General features: G+C 46.7%; 1 protein-coding gene across 3 annotated transcripts in view; it reads left to right on the forward strand.

Annotated features, from left to right (window-relative positions):
- The window catches only part of lrrc45 (leucine rich repeat containing 45), a 101,116-nt gene that overhangs the window by 17,783 nt on the left and 62,409 nt on the right, over positions 1 to 20,924 (forward strand). For all 3 annotated transcript variants that reach the window (XM_038777159.1, XM_038777157.1, XM_038777158.1), the window contains exons 7-8: positions 4,540 to 4,652; positions 19,492 to 19,550. In XM_038777159.1, the coding sequence (XP_038633087.1) occupies positions 4,540 to 4,652; positions 19,492 to 19,550 (172 nt within the window). The remainder of the gene's footprint in view (positions 1 to 4,539; positions 4,653 to 19,491; positions 19,551 to 20,924) is intronic.

Consider the following 20,924-nt stretch of genomic DNA (forward strand, 5'->3'; position numbering starts at 1 on the left):
CGCAGATCGAAAAGAACAATTCATCCACCGGACAGACTAACTCTGTGAGCCACCACCCCTGCTGGACTCGATTTTTTCACAGGGGGTGAATGTGGTGAATGTGATTCACACTGGATTATAATCTGTATATACACGTGTCTGTATTGTAAGTGCAGTTGCACTACCTGTCCTCCAGGGGGAGTAACTCTGGGAATGCTCAAGTTGTACGGGGCTTCTCCCTTGGCTCTGCCCAGGACTCCTCCCCCGGAAGCTGCTGTATAAAGATCAGTGCCACATGGTCAGCCGGCCAGTTCACCGAAAGTTCAATGGCTAATAGGCTGGCTCTGTTGTGAGTATATTAAAACCGCTATTCTAATCCTACAAGCACGTGTCCGTAGAATTGTTGATTCCAACAGGCTAGTAATCCAGAGCAAGACCTGAAGACCCGGGTTCAAATCTGGAATTAACAAGTCTAATGATGACCATGAAACCTTGATCAATTGATGTGAAAACCTAACTGGTCCATTAATGTCCTTAAGGGAATCTACCATTCTTACCCAGTCTGGCCTACTGTAACTCCAGATCCACAGCAATGTGTTTGACTCTCAAATGCCCTCTGAAATGCAGGGCAGATAGGGATGGGCAACAAATGCTGGCCCAGCCAGCAATACTTGTGTACTTGTGTAATTTTTTAAATTCATACACCGCCCCCTGTGCTTTCCTCCACTGAGCTTCCGCCTTTCTGGTCGTCAATAGGTCAAATCTGGCCTCTCCCCCAGCAATCCCTCCTCTGGGGCCTCCGCATATCTCCTATCCACCTGCACCATTTCCCCTATCAGTCTCTCCCTCTCCCTCTGCTCCCCCCTCTCCCTATGGGTTCGGATGGAGATCAATTCCCCCCTCATCACCGCCTTCAATGCCTCCCAGACCGTCCCCACTCGAACCTCCCCGTTATCATTGGCCTCAAGGTACCTCTCGGTACACCCCCGAACCCTCCCGGCCACCTCCTCATCTGCCAACAGCCCCACCTCCAAGCGCCAGAGCAGACGTTGGTCCCTCTCTTCCCCCAGCCCGAGGTCCACCCAGTGCGGGGCATGATCTGAAATGGCAATGGCGGAGTATTCCACATCCTCCACCCTCAAAACCAACCCCCTGCTCAGGACAAAAAAAATCAATCCTCGAGTAGGCCCTATGTACGTGGGAGAAAAACGAGTATTCCCTGGCCCTTGGCCTTGCAAACCTCCAGGGATCCACCCCACCCAAATCTGGTCCATGAATCCCCTCAGCACCTTGGCCGCCGCCGGCCTCCTACCCGTCCGGGACTTGGATCGATCCAATGGGGGATCCAGTACTGTGTTGAAGTCCCCCCCCCCCCCCCCATGATCAGGCCCCCCACCTCCAGGTCCGGAATGCGGCCCAACATACGCCACATAAACCCCGCATCGTCCCAATTTGGGGCAGAAACATTCACCATCGCCACCCGCTCCCCCTGCAGCTTGCCACTCACCATCACATATCTCCCGCCATTGTCAGCCACCACATTTAACGCCTCAAACGACACCTTCTTCCCCACCAGGATCGCCACCCCCTTACTCTTCTCATCCAGCCCTGAGTGGAATACTTGGCCCACCCATCCCTTCCTCAGCCGAACCTGGTCCACCACTATCAGGTGTGTCTCCTGGAGGATTGCCACATCCCGCCTTCAGTCCCTTCAGGTGCGCAAATACCCGGGCCCGTTTGACCGGCCCATTCAGCCCCCTCACATTCCAGGTTATCAGGCGGATCCGAGGGCTCCCTGCCCCCTCCCCTGCCGATTAGCCATACCCCATCCCTTGCCCACCCCCGGCCAGCGTCCCCCGCTCTGCCAGTTTCCCACGGCGGCAACTCCCCCCCTCCCCCCCCCCCCCCCCCCCCCTCCAGCACCCCCTGCGTCCTCCAGCTCCTTCCTAACCGTTTCAGCAGCAACTCGGTACCCCCCCCCCCCCCCGCCCGCCCCCTGGCTAGGACCCCCTCCTAGCCGCGCCCCTCCCTCCACAGCACTCCCGTGAGCCAGCTAACTTCTGCTGACCCCGGCGACTCCCGCCCTACCTTCGGCTCTTCCCAACGTGGGACTGCCCCTCCTCCATTGTGCCCGTCAACGGGTCCACCCTCCCCCCGCTCTTGCACGGGAAAAGAAAACAACCAGCAACGACCCGCGCTCCTCAGCCCCGGCCCCGTCCCCACCATCTCACAGCGCGGGAAGCCCGCAGAAAGCCCGCGCTTTCGCCCTGCCGGGCCCCGCCTCCTCCAGGGCCACTCCCATTGTCAGTCCCCCCACCAGCTCCCCGAACTCCCCGTTTACCCCTCTGCCCGAACCCGTGCACCCGGCCCCTGCTTAATAACCCCTATAGAAAAAACAGTACGACATTCTTACACTAAACCAAGCAAATGCAAATACAATATTATACAACATCCCCCATCCTGGACCCTCAGTTTGAGTCCAATTTCTCGGCTTGCACAAAGGCCCACGCCTCCTCCGGGGACTCAAAATAGTGGTGCCGATCCTTATAGGTGACCCACAGACGCGCCGGCTGCAACATGCCGAACTTCACACTCCGTCTGTGGAGCACCGCCTTTGTCCTGTTATACCCAGCCCTCCGCCTCGCCACCTCCGCACTCCAGTCCTGGAAGATCCGCACCTCCGTGTTCTCCCACTTGCTGCTCCGCTCCTTCTTGACCCACCGGAGCACACACTCACGATCCATGAACCGATGAAACCTCACCAGCACCGCCCGCGGCGGCTCGTTCGGCTTGGGTTTCCCCATCAGCGAGTTTAACATGATCACCACGTAGGCCGCTAGGTCCGACCCCTCCAGCCCCTCCGTGAGGCCCAGGATCCGCAAATTCTTCCTCCTCGACCGGTTATCCAGCTCCTTGAACCGCTCTTGCCACCTTTTATGGAGCGCCTCGTGCATCTCCACCTTCCCCGCCACGACCTCGTCCTCCCTTTCGGAGGCCTGCTGCTGCAGCTCCCGGATCGCAGCCCCCTGGGCTGTCTGGGTCTCCATCAGTTCCCTGTTGATTACCTTGATGGACTCCAGAAGCTCCAACTTCAGCTCCTGGAAGCAGCGCAGCAGAATCGTCTGCTGCTCCTGGACCCACATCCTCAGCTCCCCGAGGCCTTCGCTGGCCGCCATTTTTTCTTCCTGCCCTCGTTTTTTCAGAGGCACTTTCCTTGGGTTTTTTTCTGCTCCTGGTCCGGACCATGGGACCGTTGGGGTTGCCTCCTGTCTTCTTCCCCCGTTGGGAATCGCCGCTGCAGCTCCGTTGGGGGCCCTGAAAAGAGCCCCAAAGTCCGTTCACCGCGGGAGTCGCCGAACGTGAGGCCTAGCTGATCATCGCCGCCACCGGAAGTCCTCTGTTAAAGCTTTTGATGCCTCTCCCCGCTTGCACGGTATTTAACCTCTGACAGTCAGTTGGTGAAGGAGGAGACAAGAAATCAATCTTTACACAATTTTAGATTTATTAGCAATGTGAAATATTATAAGTTCATAAGATATAGCAGCAGAATTAAGCCATTTGGTCCATTGAGTCTGCTCCGCCATTTGATCACGGCTAATCTCATCCTGGCCTCAACTCAGCAATCCTGCCCATTCTCCATAACCCTTCAACCCATTGCCAATTAAAAAGCTGTCTAACTTCTCCTTAAATTTATTCACTGTCCCAGCATCCACTGCACTCAGTAGCAAATTCCACAGATTCACAACCCTTTGGGAGAAGTAGTTTCTCCTCAACTCCGTTTTAAATTTGCTAACTCTTACCCTAAGGCTATGACCTCTCATTCTAGAATGCCCCACAAGAGGAAGCATTCGCTCCAAGTCTACCTAATCCATACCTTTTATCATCTTGTATACCTCAATTTGATTTCCCCTCATCCTTCTAAATTCTAGAGTATAGGCCTAAACTGTTAAATCTCTCTTCATTACAAATTTATAACTCCTATCTTTATAAACCTCCACCAGTGTCAATGTACTAAGATAATTATCTAATAAGTACCTTCATCAGTATACACTCAATTTATCCAATTAACACTATACTGGTTGGAATAACTTCCAATTGTATTCTTGACATCGGAGGCAATCTTATAAATTCGTTATGGGAAGAGAGGGCGATTTTAGTCATCATTTGAAATGTACATGAACTCCATGTGCAAACTTTCAACTTCAGAGGGATTGTAAAATTTACTTCAGTGGATTGGCTGCTCATTATACTCCTGCTTCTGATCGGCAAGTTATACAGTGGAATGCCATGGAATCAGTACTTCTGTACATGCACACTCCATGTCATCACTAGAATCGCCGAAGTCAAGAAAATCAGGTAGTATATATAACAAGCAGATGATCCATTGTAGTCTGATTAACACCTCATTGAAGTTGAACAGTTTTGCCTATTTGCACCATCCTGTTGAGTTTCTTGAGCTTTTGTTTGAGCATATCTAGCAGAAGCCCTGTTGTTCTGAAATGTTGAATTACAGTCTGTGCTTTGTATGAGATTGTTGCTTTGTTTGTGTACTACTAACAGAACAGGCAGTAGATCACAACTCAGAATGTCAAGTAGCCATGAGAGAGAGCAGAACTCGATCAAAAGTCCTCACCAATGAGATCCAGTGTTTGAAAGTAGAAAAAAACAAGCAGGTAAATTTTCTGTGAAACACCTTGTGACAGCTAAATGCACTATATAAATACAAGATGTTATGTGTAGACTTTGACTTAATTCATACTTCTAGATGGAGATCCAATATGAGTGTGCCACATATTAGCAGAATGTCTGATTATTTTTAGGTGACTGTACATTGGAGTAAAAGTGGAAAATGCAATAAAATGTTATTAAGATGGGTGGATCAAGTAACCTTAAACACAAACACAATTGATTAAAATGTTCTGTGGTTTATGGAGTATATCCTAAGAGCTTGGAGAAGTATTTCATTATGCAGTTGTAGGGTGGAATTATACCCTGATGCAACGGTCAAGGATGTCTCTGAGCGGCTTCAGGACATTCTGGGGGGGGGGGGGGGGGGTTGTGAACAGCCTGCTGTCTTGCACATTGGCACCAACGATATAGGTAAAAGATGGGACGAGGTCCTACAAGCTGAATTCAGGGAGTTAGGAGTTAAACTAAAAAGTAGGACCTCAAAGGTAATAATCTCAGGATAAATTAATCTAGAATTGTGCGGTGAAGGTTAACAAGGGCTGCCCCACCCACTCACATAACTGGTTGGCAGTTAAGTGTCAGTCACCTTAATCTACTTTGATCGAAAAGCAGGTGAGGGAGGGGGAGTCAACTCGGCCAATTTAAAAAGAGCAACTTGTAACTCACTCCCAGTCTGAGTTCTCCCAGTGAGCCAGAGAGAAGACGGCCAGAGTGAGACACAGCTAAGAGTGAGTTTGGGAATTTGAATCTAGGTGGGAATTCAATGCTGGGTGGGGAGGAGGTGCTTTTTAACCCTGGTAAGTGACTGGTAAGTAGTCTTTCTTTCCATTGTCTAATTTATTTATTTATTTTTTCTTAAGTTTTTTGGAATTGTAGTTGTATAAGTTAACCGAAGGTTTAAGACATGGCAGGAGAACCCAGATCCGTGTCATGCTCCTCGTGTGCGATGTGGGAGCTCAGGGACACGTCCACTGTCCCTGGCTCCTTCACATGCAAGAAGTGCATCCAGTTGCAGCTCCTGTTAGACCGCTTGACGGCTCTGGAGCTGCGGATGGACTCACTTTGGAGCATCCGCGATGCTGAGGACGTAGTGGATAGCACATTTAGTGAGTTGGTCACACCGCAGGTGAAAGTTACTGAGGGAGATAGAAAATGGGTGACCAAAAGACAGAGCAAGAGTAGGAAGGCAGTGCAGGTGTCCCCTGCGATCATCTCCCTGCAAAACAGATATACCGCTTTGGATACTGTTGAGGGAGATGGCTCACCAGGGGAAGGCGGCAGCAGCCAGGTTCATGGCACCGTGGCTGGCTCTGCTGCGCAGCAGGACAGGAAGAAGAACCGCAGGGCTATAGTGATAGGGGACTCAATCGTAAGGGGAATAGACAGGCGGTTCTGCGGATGCAATCAAGACTCCAGGGTGGTATGTTGCCTTCCTGGTGCAAGGGTCAAGGAGGTCTCGGAGCGGCTGCAGGACATTCTTTGGGGGTGGGGTGGGGGGGGGGGGGGGGGGGGGGGGGGGGGGGGGGGTGAATAGCCAGCTGTCGTGGTGCACATAGGCACCACGATAAAGGTAAAAAAAACGGGACACACTCCTACAAGCTGAATTCAGGGAGTTAGGAGTCAAACTAAAAAGTAGATCCTCAAAGGTAGTAATCTCAGGATTGCTACCAGTGCCACGAGCTAGTCAGAGTATGAATGTCAGGATAGATAGGATGAATTCGTGGCTCGAGAGATGGTGCAAGAGGGAGGGATTCAAATTCCTGGGCCATTGGAACCAGGGGGAGGTGGGAAACCGGACGGTCTGCACCTGGGCAGGACTTGAACCGATGTCCTGAGGGGGGGGGGGGGGGGGGGGGGGGGGGGGGGTTTAAACTAATGTGGCTGGGGGATGGGAACCAATGCAGGAAGTCGGAAGGTAGAAAAACAGGGACCGAAACAAAAGGCAGTAAGGGGGAAACTGTAAGGCAGAGAAGCCATAGTAAAAAAATCAAAAAGGGCGACAGTACAAGGTACAGTGACTGAGGGGAGCTCAGTGAATAGGCCCAGTAATACTAAAGGGAATAAAACGGGAAGTAAAAACGTAAATGGTAAGCGATGCGGCAGGTTGTTACATGAGATTGGCCATGATAAATTGCCCTTAGTGACCAAAAATGGTAAGGAGGGGTTATTGGGTTACAGAGATAGGATGGAAGTGAAGGCTTAAATGGGTCGATGGAGACTCGATGGGCCGAATGGCCTCCTTCTGCACTGTACGTTCTATGTTCTATGTAAGATATGGGTCCAACGACAAGGAAAATTAGGAGAAAAGTTAAGAGGAAATATAACTTAGGAGAGGTTACTGATCGAAGTGTTCAGATTCAAAACAGAGGTATAAAAGCCAACATAAGTTTACTTTACCTGAATGGGCCCAATGGTCACGGGAGCAGCAGGGGTTTCTCAGAAGCTGCTTTGCTGAGTTAAAGGCAGAGATGTTTGCCCCGGTGAAGGCTTCTATTGAAAGGTTAATGGAGACCCAGAAGATTCAGGGGACGGCGATCAAGGAGGCAGAAAGCCTCTGATGATGAGGATGAGATTTTGGGCCTGGCGGTTAGAGTGGAGGCGCACAAGGCTCTGCACAAAAGGTGACAGGAGAGGCTGGAAGACCTTGAAAACAGGTCAAGGAGGCAGAACCTGCGGATTCTGGGTCTCCCTGAAGGCGTGGAGGGGTCGGATGCTGGTGCGTATGTGACCACGATGCTGGGAACGTGATGTGCGCAGGGGCCTTCCTGTGGCCCCTGGAGCTGGACGGAGCGGACAGAGTCCTGGCACGGAGGCCTAGGGCGAGCGAGCCGCCGAGAGCTATGGTGGTAAGATTTCACCGCTTCACCGATAAGGAGAGTGTCCTGCGATGGGCGAAGAAGGAGTGAAGTAGCAGGTGGGAGAACTGTGAGATCCGTATTTACCAGGACCGGGGTGCAGAGCTGGCCAATAGGCATGCGGGATTCAACCAGGCCAAAGCGGTCCTCCACAGCAAAGCGGTGAAGGTAGGGCTGTTACAACCGGCGAGGCTGTGGGTTACATATCTGGACAGGCACCACTATTTTGATGCGCCGGATGAGGCATGGACTTTTATAAAGAACGAGAAGCTGGACTCGAACTAATGGACTGCAGTATGTTGTTGGGGCATGCTGGTTCGGGGGGGTGGTGTTATGTTGGGCTTTCTCCCCGTGTTCTGTTTTGTGATTGTTGCTCCCTGGGCCCTCGGGGTTCTGGGTTGGGTCGCAGTTGGGAAGAGCTGCGTCACAGGTGATGGGGTCGGGCCAGACAGTGAGAGCAATTTATTTGTTCAACATTGGGGGTAGCATCCGAAGTTTGTTTTTTTGAGAGAGTTGTGGGTTTTTTTCTCTGTAGGGGGAGGACTCTCTCTAACTCACTTAGTTGAGATGGGGGGGGAGGTTGGAGACCCGTAGAGGGAGCCAACAGGGGTATTGGAGGAAGAGGCGGGAGCGGCCGGGGTCAGCATGAGTCAGCTGACTTGCGGGAGTGCAGTGGGGGGGAAAGGGGTTAAGCTTGACTAGAGCGGTGGGGGGTGGGGAGGGCTGGGATACTGCTTTGCTGACTGCAGGGGAATCAATTTTTGGAGTAAAGGGGAGAGTCAGGACTGTGTGCGTGCGTGTGACGTCGCAGAGCACATGAGCCCGTTATTGTTGAGAACTGTCAACGAGGCTAGGGGGAAGGGGATCCTTCCCCCGACACCGTTGCAGGCTCTATTCCCGCTCAACAATGGACGCGGAAAAAGCCTTCGAGCGGGTGGAGTGGGAGTACCCGTGGGAAGTGTTAGGCATCTTAGGATTTGGCGAGGAATTTATAGGGTGGGTTAAATAGCTGTATCAGGCTCCTGGAGCGAGTGTGTCGACGAACCGGCTGCGGTCAGAGTACTTTAGGCTACATCGAGGGACGAAGCAGGGGTGCCCCCTGTCCCCCCTGCTGTTTGCCCTGGCAATTGAGCGGCTGGCCATGGCGCTGAGGGAGTCTAGAAACTGGAGGGGGCTGGTTCGGGGGCGGGGAGGAGTATCGCGTTTCACTGTATGCGGATGACCTGCTCCTGTACATTTCGGATCCGGTGGTTGGGATGGGGGAGGTCATGCAGATCCTTAAAGATTTCGGGGAATTTTCAGGGTATAAGTTGAATGTCGGGAAAAGCGAGCTTTTCGTGATACATGCGAGGGGCCAGGAAAAGAGACTGGGAGAGCTCCCGCTTAAGGTGGTGGAGAGGAGCTTTCGCTATTTGGGCATACAGGTGGCTAAGAGTTGGGATGCCCTGCACAAGCTCAATCTAGCGCGGCCTGTGGATCAGATGGAGGAGGACTTTAAGGGGTGGGACATGCTGCCGCTTTCCCTGGCGGGCAGGGTGCAGTCCGTGAAGATAACGGTCCTCCCCAGGTTCTTGTTCGTCTTCCAGTGCCTTCCTATCCTCATCCCCAAGTCCTCCTTCAGGCGGGTGAACAAGGTTATTACAGGATTTGTGTGGGCAAACAAGACCCCGCGTGTTAAGAGACTGTTAATAGAGCGCAGTCGGCGGGGGGGGGGGGGGGGGGGGGGGCTTCCGCTTCTGAACCTCTGCAGCTATTACTGGGCAGCGAATATATCCATGATTCGGAAATGGGTAGTAGAGAGGGGGGGAGGCAGCGTGGAAGTGGTTGGAGGAGGCGACTTGCAGGGATACGAGCCTGGGGGGCATTGATAACGGTGCCGCTTCCGCCGACACGGTACACCACGAGCCCGGTGGTGATGGCGACATTGAGGATTTGGGGTCAGTGGAGACGGCAGAGGGGGGAGGTGGGGGCCTCAGTTTGGACCCCAATACGGAACAATCACAGGTTCGTTCGAGGTAGAATAGACGGTGAGTTCCTAAGCTGGCACAGAGCGGGTATCAAAAGGATGGGGGACTTGTTTATTGACAGGACTTTTGCTAGCCTGAGGGCGCTGGAAGAGAAATTTGGGTTTCCCCCAGGGAATACATTTAGGTACCTACAGGTCCGGGCTTTCGTGAGGAAGCAGGTGGGGGAATTTCCGCTGCTCCCGGCCCGGAGGATACAGGACCGGGTAGTCTCGGGCGTGTCGGTAGTGGACGGAAAGGTATCGGACATATACCAGGAGCTGCAGGAGGCGAAGGAGGCCTCGGTGGAAGAGCTGAAGGGCAAGTGGGAGGAGGAGCTGGGTGAGCAGCTGGATGAGGGCCTGTGGGCAGATGCTCTGGGCAGGGTCAATTCCTCCTCATCTTGTGCCAGGCTCAGCCTGGTTCAGTTTAAGGTGGTGCACCGGGCGCATATGACAGTGGCGAGAAAGAGCAAGTTCTTTGGGGTGGAGGACAGGTGCGTGAGGTGTTCAGGGAGCCCAGCAAACCATGTCCATATGTTTTGGGAATGCCCGGTGCTTACAGAATTTTAGAGAGGCTTTGCAAAGGCTATGTCCAAGGTCTTGGACACTCTGGTAAAGCCGAGTCTGGGGATAGCGATATTTGGGGTGTCAGAAGATCCGGGAGTGCAGGAGTCGAAAGACGCCGAAGTCTTGGCCTTTGCCTCCTTGGTAGCCTGGAGACGGCTCTTGTTAATGTGGAGGGACGCGAAACCCCCAAGTGTGGAGACTTGGGTCAGTGACATGGCTGGGTTTCTAAGTTTGGAAAGGATAAAGTTTGCCTTAAGAGGGTCCTTGAAGGGGTTCTCCAGGCGGTGGCAACCATTCCTTGACTTTCTCGCGGAACGGTAAGTGGAGGTCAGCAGCAGCAAACCCGGGGGGGGGGGGGGGGGGATGGGGGTGGGGGGTGGGGGATGGGGGATGGGGGGGGATGGGGGGGGGAGGGGATGGGTGGTGGAGGGGGGGGGGGGGATGGGGGGGGGGATGGGGGGATGGGTGGTGGAGGGGGGGGGATGGGTGGTGGAGGGGGGGGGGATGGGTGGTGGATTAATTTTACTTGCAAGGGGCCGATACCCCACCTTGCTTTGTTAAGTTGTTAATTCATTTTTCTTTATTATTACTATTATGTTTTTTGTTGTTTTCTTTCTGTAGTGGTTTGTAAAATTTTGAATAAAAACAAATTTTTTTAAAAGTACCTGGATGAGCACTTGGCACGTCATGACATACAAGGCTATGGACCAAGTGATGGCAAATGGGATTAGATAGGTAGGTAGGTCAGGGATTTTTCATTTGTCGGTGCAGATCCGATGGGTCGAAGGGCCTCTTCTGCACTGTAGTTTCTGTGATTCGAATAAACTATATCAGCATCCAAGCAAGGGACCACAAAGATGTCCGCACCACACAAGCCCCGACCAGAGCCAACAACTGCTGGACTGACTACAGACTAACCCGCTCTATCATTTCCATCACCCTGGACCCAAACCAGCTAAAGGAGAAAAAACTCTGCCACAGGAGATTCATTGTCACTGGTCTCAAAGACCTTGAAAAGAAAGAGCTACTCATACGGCGCCTCACAGCTAACCTGTCGATCACCAACCAGTCAGAGCCATAGAATGCCCACAGCGCCTGGTCCGCTTTAAAAGCCATCATAGTCAGCAACTGCGAGGAGACACTCCTTGACCACAAACGCAAGGCAGCTCCAGAGGAAACAAGCATACAGGCAACTGAAGGTTGAGGTGCAACAAAGAACTCACGACCTAAGGAACCAACAGTGGATGGAAAGAGTGCAGGAGACTCAGCAACTCGCCGACAACCATGATGTGCATGGCTTCTTCAGCGCACTTAAAACCATCTGCAGTCTGAGTACCCAGGGATCCACCCCACTAAAAAGAAAAAACGCTGAGGTGCTCATCAAAGGCAGAGAGACAACACCTGCTGGAGAGGGCGCTTTAAGGACCTCCTCAACCAAGACACAGCCTTCAATGCAGAGCCGGAGCGGGGAGAGAGCTGGTGGATGTGGGTGGTAAGGTTAGATTTGTCTTCACTATTTTTCAGGAAGATCCCCCATAGTCATAGGTATTTTATTTTGGGCTGCCACTTTTTCTTCCTCGGGCCCAGGTGGACAGTGTATTATCCTGTTGAGGATTGGGGTTTGTTGGCCTCCCCTTTAGAGGGGAATTGGTAGTTTCTCCTGATGTGACTCTTTGACTGTCCTAACTGCCGTAAGAGCTCTTGTGAGTGAGGCCAGTCTGAATATCCTTCATTTAGTGGTAGATGGTGTGTCTACTGGGGTGGTCCCTCCCAGGAGGTGAAGGTTGGGCATGGGTCCAAAGGCTGTGTTCAGTAATTATCATTATTTGTTTGGAAGTTGGAAGGAGCCCACTTGGTGGTTGGTTGGCCGGTTCTCATCTGGTAGTAACATCTTGGGAGGCAGTATGTGGATCCGAGGGGTTAGTTCTTATAGTTCCTGTTCTTCTTTTTCACACTTTTGACTGGGAGATTTGGGGCAGTGCTTCTCCTTCTCTCTTGGTGCTGGTGCCTGTGAGGGCTGGCTGTGGTGGGATTGGATGGTGAGCCTTAGTCACATGGACATTCAGATATGGATCTACTTTGGCTTTTGGGGCCTAATCCTTTCTTCTTTTGAGTGGTCCTGGTTGTTTGGGGGGGGGGGGGGGGGTTGGGGCGCTCAGATTGCCCTTCCGGAGGTCTTTGGGAAAAATTGTCGACTATCTATAAGCTCCTCATTATTTTATAGACCTCCAGGTTGCCCTTAGTGTTCAAAAAGGTTGGGTGGTGTTACTGAGTTATGGGGATAGTGTGGAGGTGTAGTCTTAAGAGGGATGCTCTTTATAAGGGCCGGTGCAGACTCGATGGGCCGAATGGACTCCTTCTGCACTGTAAATTCTATGATTCTAGGGCAGCACGGTGGCACAGTGGTTAGCATTGCTGCCTACGGCGCTGAGGACCCGGGATCGAATCCCGGCTCTGGGTCACTGTCCGTGAGGAGTTTGCACATTCTCCCCGTGTCTGCATGGGTTTCACCCCCACAACCCAAAAGATGTGCAGGACAGGTGGATTGGCCACGCTAAATTGCCCCTTAATTGGAAAAAATAATTGGGTACTCAGAATTTTTTTTTTCTTTTAAATAAATTTAATGATTCTATGATTTCCCCCCTGTTCTACAATTAAGATCAGTTTATATTCCTTTTGGTTCTTGGCCCCACCATATCCTGTTGTGCTATTGAAGGCAGTACTGCTGCTGATGGTCGGTGCTCTGTTTTGTCCTTTGATCTCTGGTTGGAAGATGGGATTATGGAAGTTCAGATTCTTGTTCTTGACTCTAGTTCTTGCTTTTTTTTTTACATCTGTGGGAAGACTCTAGGCTGAGTATTAAGGTTTGGTTGTCTCCAGCCCTCTTTTTGTCTTTGTTTCTGTCAACAATGTAGAATAGATGCTTGTTCTGATCTGGATCTGGAGAAGAGTTCAGATTGTGCAATAAGAGTTCATCGATTTTCCCTTAGCACTGGGGTTCTCGGTGTATCGATTTCTTCATCTGTCATTTTGTTTTGTAGCTATGGGTGAGATGTAGGTCTAGAATGTTGCAGACAGGTCATTTATCCGTGAAAGGAGCATGTGGGGGATTCTGTCCCTGAATCATCCTGCCTTATTTGTTCTCAATTATTTTGCGCTGTACCTGTTGTACATTGACACCTAGAGCTATCTTTCTGTTTTGCTTGTTTGTTGTGAATTTTTTGTAAAAAATCAGAATAAATAGACTTTTAGAAAAACATTTTTTTTTTAATCAATTGATTAATGGATTTTGGTCTAAACTACATAGGATTACAAAGTGGTTATTCTGTTACTTGAAGACTGTGAAGACATTAGAGGGTTCATGTTACTTCCAGTGAATAAATTATAACTAGGGCATTCTGTTCTGTACTGGGCAAGGTTATATTACAAGATGGTCATCATTTAATGTTACATTTAGTCTCCAGGAGCAAGGACTTGTTCATGGGAATGTACAAAATAATTAATGTAATTTGAGCTATGTGTAATATGAATAATTACACTATGCTTAAAAATGAACTCTCCTATCTTTTTTAAAATTCCCTACTGTGGAGGAGGTAGAAATTAGTAAAAGCTATGTCTATCTAATAACAGTGTTCAAAATTACAAAGAGTTTTGATAGCTATGATGAAACTGTTTCCACTGGCAGGAAGGTTGTTCACCAGAAGACACCAATTTTAGATAATTGGCAGAAAAATCCAGGATATTTACTTTTATGTAGGATGTTCAGATGCTCTGGAATGGATTGCCTGAAGGGGCATCAAAAGTAGGTTTAATAGTAATTGTCAAAATAATATTGAATACATATTTGTAAAGCAGAAATCAACAGGGTTACAGGGAATGTGCTTTCAAATCACAAGCACAAACACAATGGGCTGAATAGCCTTCTGTGGCGTCTTGTCTATTATTTTTGGAAATTTATCTTTAATTTGAACCTTCCACTGGTCTGAATATTTAGTTTAAAATCTCTATGTTGAATTAATATGCATAAACCTGAATTGTTGCAAATTAAAACCTTCTTTCAATCCGTGCCAATTTATTTGCTGAAAGGGTATCTTAAATTAGAAGCCTCCACTCTATTGTGCGATTTTAAAGCATGTGTAAAGTTTATTGATTGGAGTGGAGCTTGTGATAGATTTGGTTTGATGGGCATTACATCCTGATGAATACAAGTGCATGTGTGACTGTAATTGCATGGTGTCAAGGGCATACTGGTTATTTTGTGGGTGTATGTGAATAATGAATATAATTATAACTGTTTCAGGTTCCCTTTTACTAAAATCCTTCATTATTAACATGTCATTGTGTCTGGGTGTGACTGAATCCTGCTGGGATTGTGAGGACGTGATTCTTTGTTGTATATGTCGTGTACAGCTAATTGGCAGAAGAAAGACTGGACAGCATTTTTTGTTTGAGATTTTAAAAGTGATTTTACATTGAGTTTGGTCTTGCACGATTGAAGGCAATTGACGCATAAATTAACACCAGTACCCAAGGCTTGGTGGCTATCTGAATTAAGTTAAAGATGGAAGACCTTTTCTAACTTTAACTGTTTATAATTTAATCCCTTTTGCGATTCCCAAATTAACTAGATATGAAACTAAAGATCATTTTACATTTAATTTTGCTGTAAAAATCCTGCTGCAAGTTGAGATGTTTCGTTTTTTGGGAACTCAAAATTGTGAACATCATGTAGCTTTTGAGAATACATATTTTGCAATGTAACAATCAAATACTGCGGTTGGAACTTGATTAGTACAGAATTCTGTTTCTTGGATCTGGATTTTCAAGTATTCTTCATAATCGAGAAATTGAAGGCTTGAGAGTTAGCATGTAAAACTAACTCTGTTTTTTCTGATGGGCCAATTATGAATGCCTCCAACACTCAATGGTAACAGTTCAGAAAGAACAATGGTTTGTTTGTACAGCTGCAGCAAAGTTTAGAAACTTACATTCTAATTTTGTGATGGTACTCATGAAGAATTGGAAATTTCTGTCATTGGATAATTTAAAATCATGTTTCCATTGAAAAGAGGCATCTTTTAGATAACCAATAATTGAATTGATGGATCCCATGGTTCTGTGTTTATAGATAGCACAATCTCATAAATTGCATTGCTGTATAATTTTATTTTGTAAGTACCTGATAGTGCTCAGGTTATGTAATGGCAATAGAGATCACAAGATTAAATCGTCTTATTCATCTTCAACTATCTTGGCTGAACCATATATGACTTTAAAGAAGGGCCATACGTTAACTCTGTTTCTCTCTCCACAGATATTGCCAAACCTGCTGAGTTCTAGCATGTTTCTGTTTATATGTGATTTCCAACATCCAGAGTATTATGCTTTTGTATGATTTTTTGCATCACAGCCATATCCTGAAGTGCATTCCAATTCTTTAGAAATATTCAGAATATCTTCTTAAATATTCCTATTATTAGGCTGGGCCTTTTCTTTGACCTACTACAATGATTTATTTCATAATTGCATTCCAATGTACCTTCTGTAAATTTTTTACTAACTGATTTATCCCTCTATGTTTCTCTTCTGAGTGAGTCTAAAACTAGGGGGTGCTGTTTTAAAATTAGGGGTCACCCTTATAGGACGGAGAAGAGGAGACATTACTTAGGAACTCTGCTTCAGAAGGTGGTAGAAGTGGAATTGCTGAGTATCTTCAAGGCAGATGTAGATGGATTCTCAAGTACCCTGCTTTAAACCTGAAGGCATGTTTATAAACATCTAGGAGTTAAGTGCTTTCACTCCTTCTTTTTTCAGCAGAAAGCACTTAACTGCTTTTGATGTTATCATGAGCTATCAATCATATTAGATGTTTATAAACATTGCAGTTAGTTTCACCATGAACTCCACCATGCATAAATGTGCATGGCAAGAGACAGTGAATCACCTCTAGGTGCCGCTCGCAGTGTGAGCACAAACCAAAGGTGATTCAGCTCGGGTGGGAAAACATAGTCTCCAAATCGGAGAATCCTGTCCGATTTCTCACGACAGCACTGATGCCTTCCTTTACTAGCAAAGTTACACCACCTCTTTTTCCATCTATCCTTCCAAAATGCTGAGTAACAGTGGATATTCAGCTCCCAAACTTGATCTCCTTGTAACCATGTCTTAGTAATCGCCACCAAATCATACTCTTTGTCTCTATTTGCGCTGTTAACTCATTGATTCCAAATGCTTCATGTATTCAGACACAAAGCCTTTAAGTTTGTTCTATTATCAGTTTCCCTACTCTTGTATGATTCCTTGGTGCAATTTGGCGTTCACATGTTCTGTCCCTTTTATTTTTCTTGGAACCATCTGCCTCATCACTTACCTGCACTCCTACCTTCTCCTTTAACTTTGATATTCCAATTTTCCATATACCACCCCCCACACTATTTAGTTGAAAGGAAGTCTTAACAGTGCACTTGCAAAACCCTTGTGTAAGTAGAACAAATCAGTATTGTTTTACAAAAGGGAAATCCCGTTTGACAAATTTGTTAGTGTTTTGAAGCTGTAACTGGTAGGGTGGATAAATTAAAACTTGTAAATACACTATATTAATGAAAAGAGACACATGTTGTCAAATCATTTCGCCTTGTACTCAGCAGGAGTGGAAAGACTTTTTCTCCTGTGGATTAAATTATTGTGATTGTTTTAAATTTGGCATTCTTTTGTTTTCAACATGGATCGAGGAAAAGTTAACAGACAAGAAGCAGAGATTAGTGATAAATGAGGCACTTTCAAGTTTGCAGGCAGCAGTAGGGCACTGCTGTCTCATGGCGCCGAGGACCCGGGTTCAATCCCCGGGTCACTGTCCATGTGGAGTTTGCAAGTTCTCTCTGTGTTTGCATGGGTCTCACCCCCACAACGCAAAGATGTGCAGGGTAGGTGGATTGGCCAGGCTAAATTGACCCATAATTGGAAAAAAGAAAATTGGGTACTCTAAACTTATTGTTTTTAGAGGTTTGCAGGCAGTAACTAGTGGAGTGCCACAAGGATCAGTGCTGGGACCTCAACTACTTCTAGATAATAACTTTGATAAAGAGATAGAGACTACTGTATCTAAGTTTGCAGACCATTCAAAGCTGTGGAAATACAAGCTGTGAGGAGGACACTAGCCACAAAGAGATATAGACAGGGTTAAGTGAGTGAGTAACAAGGTAGCAATTGGATTATAACGTGGGGAAATGTGAAGTTATTCACTTTCATTGTTGTTATGACCGGTGAGGTCATGTGAGGTAGGACTCAACCTTTTTTTCCCCCCATGCCTCAATTGATCATAACAGGGTTTTTCATGATTTATAAGGATGAAGATATTAATTCAGTGTCTGTACTTAACAATTCACATACCAGTTGCACAGAACTGAGTCTGACAGGCTTTCTTGAATTTAAACATAATGGGGTTAGTTTATATTGTGCTAGAAATCCACCCAGGTGAAATAATAAAGATGTTTAAAAGGATAAACATATCCCGACCTTTGCAATAGTCACACACTCACAAGCATGCAAAATTGCTAGTTGTACAGGAAAAGAGGTTACTTTTTGGCCAAATTAAGATAATAGGTAAAAGAAAAAGTTCACTATTTGAGTTCTTTGTTGTTGTTCGTGTTTGAGGCAGATTTTTTCCACAGTAGTCTTGAAATTCCAGTGGAATTGAGACCAATGAGGTAATCTCTACAGACAGCCTCTTTTCAACTAATACATCTTTTTCAAAAGTCAATGTTATTGTACATGAGGTTCTGATCTTGAACAGGAAAGAGAGAGAGAGATGATGATGCTTCATTAGACTTTTCTGGATTGCCCCCAAAGCAACCAGGGTGTTGTAATAAAAGATATTTCAAAATGGTTATTCTGGTCACTTGACCTCTCTCCGCATAACAATTTCAGATGGTAATTAATTAGCTCCAGCCTGGACAAACTTTAGCTATTGTTATGGCTAGGTGATTAATTTCTTTAATTCCCCTGTCATCACTTCTGACTGAACCATTCTTCCCTGTGATGAACTAGGGGAAAAAACATATCAATACCTATATAGCCATTGTCCCAGCAGACTTTCTGCCTCTGCCTGAAGGGTTGCTTTATAGAAATGCAAATGGTGGGAGCCAGTTACAGGATCCCAGTTCACCTTTGAAGTTATTCACATCAGCAGATGTGAAATTTCAAAGGAGGTTTGCCTTGGTGCGCCCTAATTTAGATCCACATTGGATCAGAAGCTGACCAACTTTTACGTGACCTATGGCAGCGCTATTAAGTCAGTGTCTTTGCTTGTTTTAAAAGTCCTTTGAAAGAAGTTCAGTATATATTTTACCAGCCAATTGAAATTTGAGATTAATATTATACATGCACACATCACATCATCATGACAATCGTAAGAAGGAAAAAACAATATATTTTAAAAGGTGTAAAACTTGTAAATATTAATGTTCAGACAAGGAACACAAAGTTAGAATGCAGGTACAGCAGGCAATTAGGAAAACAAATAGCATGTTAGCCTTTATTACAAGAAGATTGGAGTCCAAGGGATAAAGTCTTGCTACAGTTGTTCAGGGCTTTGGTGAGACCACAACCAGAATACTGTTGTGCAATTTTGATCTCAATGTTTAAGGAAAGGTGTATTTGCATTGGAGGCAGTACACCATTAAATGGGTCCATGGGGTGAGAAGATTGTCCTATGTTGATGAACAATTGGGTGTGAATAGATGATGAATTGGATCTGTGAATAAAGTGTGACCTCATTGAAACATTAAAGATTATCAAGGGGCTTAACAGGGTAGAGACTGAGAGGCTGTTTCCCTTGCCTGGGGAATCTAGAATAAGGGGGCACAGTTTCAGGTTAAAGGGCCGATCATTTTACAGTCAAGATGAGGAGAAATTGCTTCACTCAAATGGCTGTGAATCTTTGGAATTCTCTACCTCAGAGAGTTATGGATGTGCCATCATTGAAGACTGATAAAGACAGATTTTTGGTGTCTCAAAGAATTGAGGCCATCGGAAGTAGAAAAAGAGCCATTTCCCTGCACTTTCAACTGTCCAGATAATGCATGCATAATTTATTTTAAAATCTACTGATTTTACATGCTAATTTTAATTATAAACAATTTTGTGTTTACAAGGGTTATAGTTTATATAGATTTAGACCATTATTGTGCTCTTCCATATACCCAGCCTTTTAAGTGACTGTTTTAATTGTAATCTCTCCAGGTGGCCACTGGGAAAAATGCCAACGCTTTGCTTTACACAGATTAACCCTTTGTGTACTAATAGTATTGTAGCACTAATAGCATTGTTTGATCAGAAAAAGCAATCACATTACTTCATTTCCAAACTTTTAAAGCTGCAATTCTAACTCATTTGTAGTTCCTGAATATGATGGGTGTAATTGACCAACAAAAGGAGGAATTGGTACGAAGCGGCAGGTCAGTGAAATATTTTTTTTCTCCAATTAGAGATTCTCTACAGTGCAGAAGGAGGCCATTCCATCAAGTCTGCACCAACTGTCGGAAAGAGCACCCTTGCTCTCATGCCCCATCCCAGTAGTCATGGCGGTGCCCTCCGGGTGAAATTGTTTCAACACGAGATGTTACAGTTTAAATGTTATTCAAATTAGGCTTTTCTTCCTGTAAGTTTTACTCTGGATCTTGTTCAGATCAAGAAGAAAACTCTTTATAATCTCTTCATTCTGTGCAGAAGAAAGAGAAAAAATGAAAACCAGAAAGGGAAGATGTCTTGTACTTATAAATGGTCAGATAATTCTGACTTAAGAACTGGGGTGGGGGAGGCGAAGGGGCAGCATTTACATGAGTGTGATTCTGTACTCTGAGTAATAGAATGGGTACAGCACAGAAAGAGGGAGGCCCTTTGTGTGTCAGCTCTCTGAAAGAGAAACTCAACTAGTCCCACCTCCTTAAGCTTATTACTTTTTTCCTTTCAGGTACTCATCCAATTATCTTACAATTAATATTCCTCCACCTCATGCAGTGCATTTGTAGATCCTAACCACTCACTGTGGAAAAAGTTTTTTTTCCTTGTGTAATTACAAATAAAGGAAAGAAGGCCCAGTAGTATGCATTGCATAAAAGCAAATTACTGCTGATGCTGGAATCTGGAACGAAAGAGAAAATGCTGGAAAATCTCAGCAGGTCTGGCAGCATCTGTAGGGAGAGAAAAGAGCTAACATTTCGATTCCAATTACTCTTCGTCAAAGCTAACAGACAGAGAATGTGGGGAATATTTACACTGTGGAGTGAGAATGAAAGATGAGTCATAGCCACAGAAACCCAGGGAAACGGGTTGCTAATAGCCACAGAAACCAAGGGGAAAGAGTGCTAATGGCAGTCCCAGAGAGAACAAAAGGTGTGAGAGGCCAAACAGCAGAGAAACTAACATCAGAGGCTAAATTGTGACAGGTGGAGATGTGGGGGGAGGGGAAGGGGAAGCAAAGGGGAGAAGGGGTAAGGAAAGGTGGATAAGATTGGGGGGGGGGGTTAAATATATATATTAGAAAGACAAGAAAGAAAGAAATGGTAAGAGACAGTTGGAATGAAATGGGATGAAAACAAATGGGTCAAGGTGGGGTAGAGCTAATCATCTGAAGTTGTTGAATTCGATGTTGAGACCGGAAGGCTGTAGCGTGCCTAACCGAAAGGTGAGATGCTGTTCCTCCAGTTTGTGTTGAGCTTCACTGGAGCATTGCAGCAGGCCAAAGACAGACATGTAGGCATGGGAGCAGGGGCTTGTGTTAAAGTGGCAAGCAACGGGAAGGTCTGTGTTCTGAATGCGCACAGACAGAA

Source organism: Scyliorhinus canicula, chromosome 18 (genome assembly GCF_902713615.1).
Source record: "Scyliorhinus canicula chromosome 18, sScyCan1.1, whole genome shotgun sequence".
Classification (NCBI taxonomy): domain Eukaryota; kingdom Metazoa; phylum Chordata; class Chondrichthyes; order Carcharhiniformes; family Scyliorhinidae; genus Scyliorhinus; species Scyliorhinus canicula.